Source organism: Dendroctonus ponderosae, unplaced genomic scaffold, assembly GCF_020466585.1.
Source record: "Dendroctonus ponderosae isolate FM_Combo_2020 unplaced genomic scaffold, Dpon_F_20191213v2 Dpon_F_20191213_12, whole genome shotgun sequence".
Classification (NCBI taxonomy): domain Eukaryota; kingdom Metazoa; phylum Arthropoda; class Insecta; order Coleoptera; family Curculionidae; genus Dendroctonus; species Dendroctonus ponderosae.
Genome location: NW_026017316.1, coordinates 1,610,489 through 1,612,049, shown reverse-complemented (window position 1 = coordinate 1,612,049; position 1,561 = coordinate 1,610,489). Strand labels below are relative to the sequence as shown.

Sequence of the window (1,561 nt, the reverse complement as noted above, 5' to 3'; positions counted from 1 at the left end):
TTTTCTTTAATTTTGAATTTTTTGAAAATTTTAAATTTTGAACTTTTTTTGGAAATTTTCCCTATCGACATGGTACTCATTTTCAGCTGAAATTGGCCCAGAAAACCAAATATGTAATGGAAATTGCGGTTCGTCGAACGGTTTTCGAAAAACTTGAAAATTTTGCCACAAAAACGTGACAGTTTCTGTCCTCGACCCGCTAGGGAAATTTTGATGGTTAATTCGTGTTTTCGGCACGATTTCAGCAAAAAATGAGTATCATGTCAACGGGTGTTTCTTTCTTTGATTTGTAATTTTTTGAAAATTTGAAATTTTGAATTTTTTTTTGAAATTTTCCCTATCGACATGGTACTCATTTTCAGCTGAAATTGACCCAGAAACCCGAATTTGTGATCGAAATTGCGGTTCGTCCAACGGTTTTCGAAAAACTTGAAAATTTTGCCATTAAAACGTGACAGTTTCTGTCCTCGACCCGCTAGGGAAATTTTGATGGTTAATTCGTGTTTTCGAGCCGATTTCAGCATAAAATGAGTACCATGTCGACGGGTGTTTTCCTCTTTAATTTTGAATTTTTTGAAAATTTTAAATTTTGAATTTTTTTTGGAAATTTTCCCTATCGACATGGTACTCATTTTCAGCTGAAATTGTCCCAATAAGCCGAAACTTGACCGATTTCCGCATTTTCAGGTACATGCATGAGGCGTTCGAGTTCTACGAGGACACGCTGTCGAATCGCTACCCGTACTCGTGCTACAAGCAAGTGTTTGTGGATGAGGCCTATGAGGACTATCACTCCTACGCGACAATGACGATTTTGAGCGTGAATCTGCTGCATTCGGCCGTGGTGATCGATCAGGTGTACCTGACGCGCAAAGCGATGGGCCAGGCGGTGGCCGAACAGTTCTTCGGCTGTTTCATTTCGATGCAAAACTGGTCGGATCTGTGGCTGAACAAGGGCATCAGCCAGTACCTGTGCGGGCTGTACTGCAAGAAGAGTTTCGGCAACAACGAGTATCGCGACATGATCCATGGCATGCTGCAGGACGTGGTTAAGTACGAGGAAGAGTATGGAGGGATTATATTGGGTGAGGATGATGCAGGGTGGGCGTGGCCTGGGCAGGCGTTGGCTGATTGGTGGGCGTGTTTTCCAGATCCGAGCCAACCGCCGGCGCCGATGCCGCTGGGCGCGAATCCGCCGCAGGCCAATCAGAGCAAGAACGAGGAGAAGTTCTACTTTTCGATTCGCAGCCTGCACACGATGTCGTCGATGTACATCGAGGCGCTGCACAAGAAGGCCATGCTGGTGATGCGCATGCTGGAGCACCGGATTGGACTCGAGTTGCTGCTGCAGGTGAGTGGAATTTTGCGCTAGCGCGCTTCAGGTTGGTCGCAGCTCGGTTTCGATGCGAAAATCCGCTTTTTGGGCCGATTTCAGCTGAAAATGAGTACCATGTCGATGGGTCTAGGACACGTTTCGAACAAACCATCCTCAACCTGAGTGGGTTATTTTCAGAAATTTACCCATCGAGTTGGTACTCATTTTCAGCTGAAATTGACTCAA

At 45.2% G+C, this 1,561-nt stretch overlaps 2 protein-coding genes across 2 annotated transcripts in view; one reads left to right on the top strand and one right to left on the bottom strand.

The window, feature by feature from the left end:
- Positions 1–1,561, bottom strand: part of LOC109534032 (calcium release-activated calcium channel protein 1) — a 14,041-nt gene that overhangs the window by 822 nt on the left and 11,658 nt on the right. The window lies entirely within an intron of this gene.
- Positions 669–1,387, top strand: LOC125503132 (transcription initiation factor TFIID subunit 2-like). The gene is made up of 2 exons (XM_048663107.1): positions 669–1,085; positions 1,152–1,387. The coding sequence occupies exons 1-2, from the start codon at positions 692–694 to the stop codon at positions 1,370–1,372; spliced, it is 615 nt and encodes a 204-aa protein (XP_048519064.1). The 5' UTR covers positions 669–691; the 3' UTR covers positions 1,373–1,387.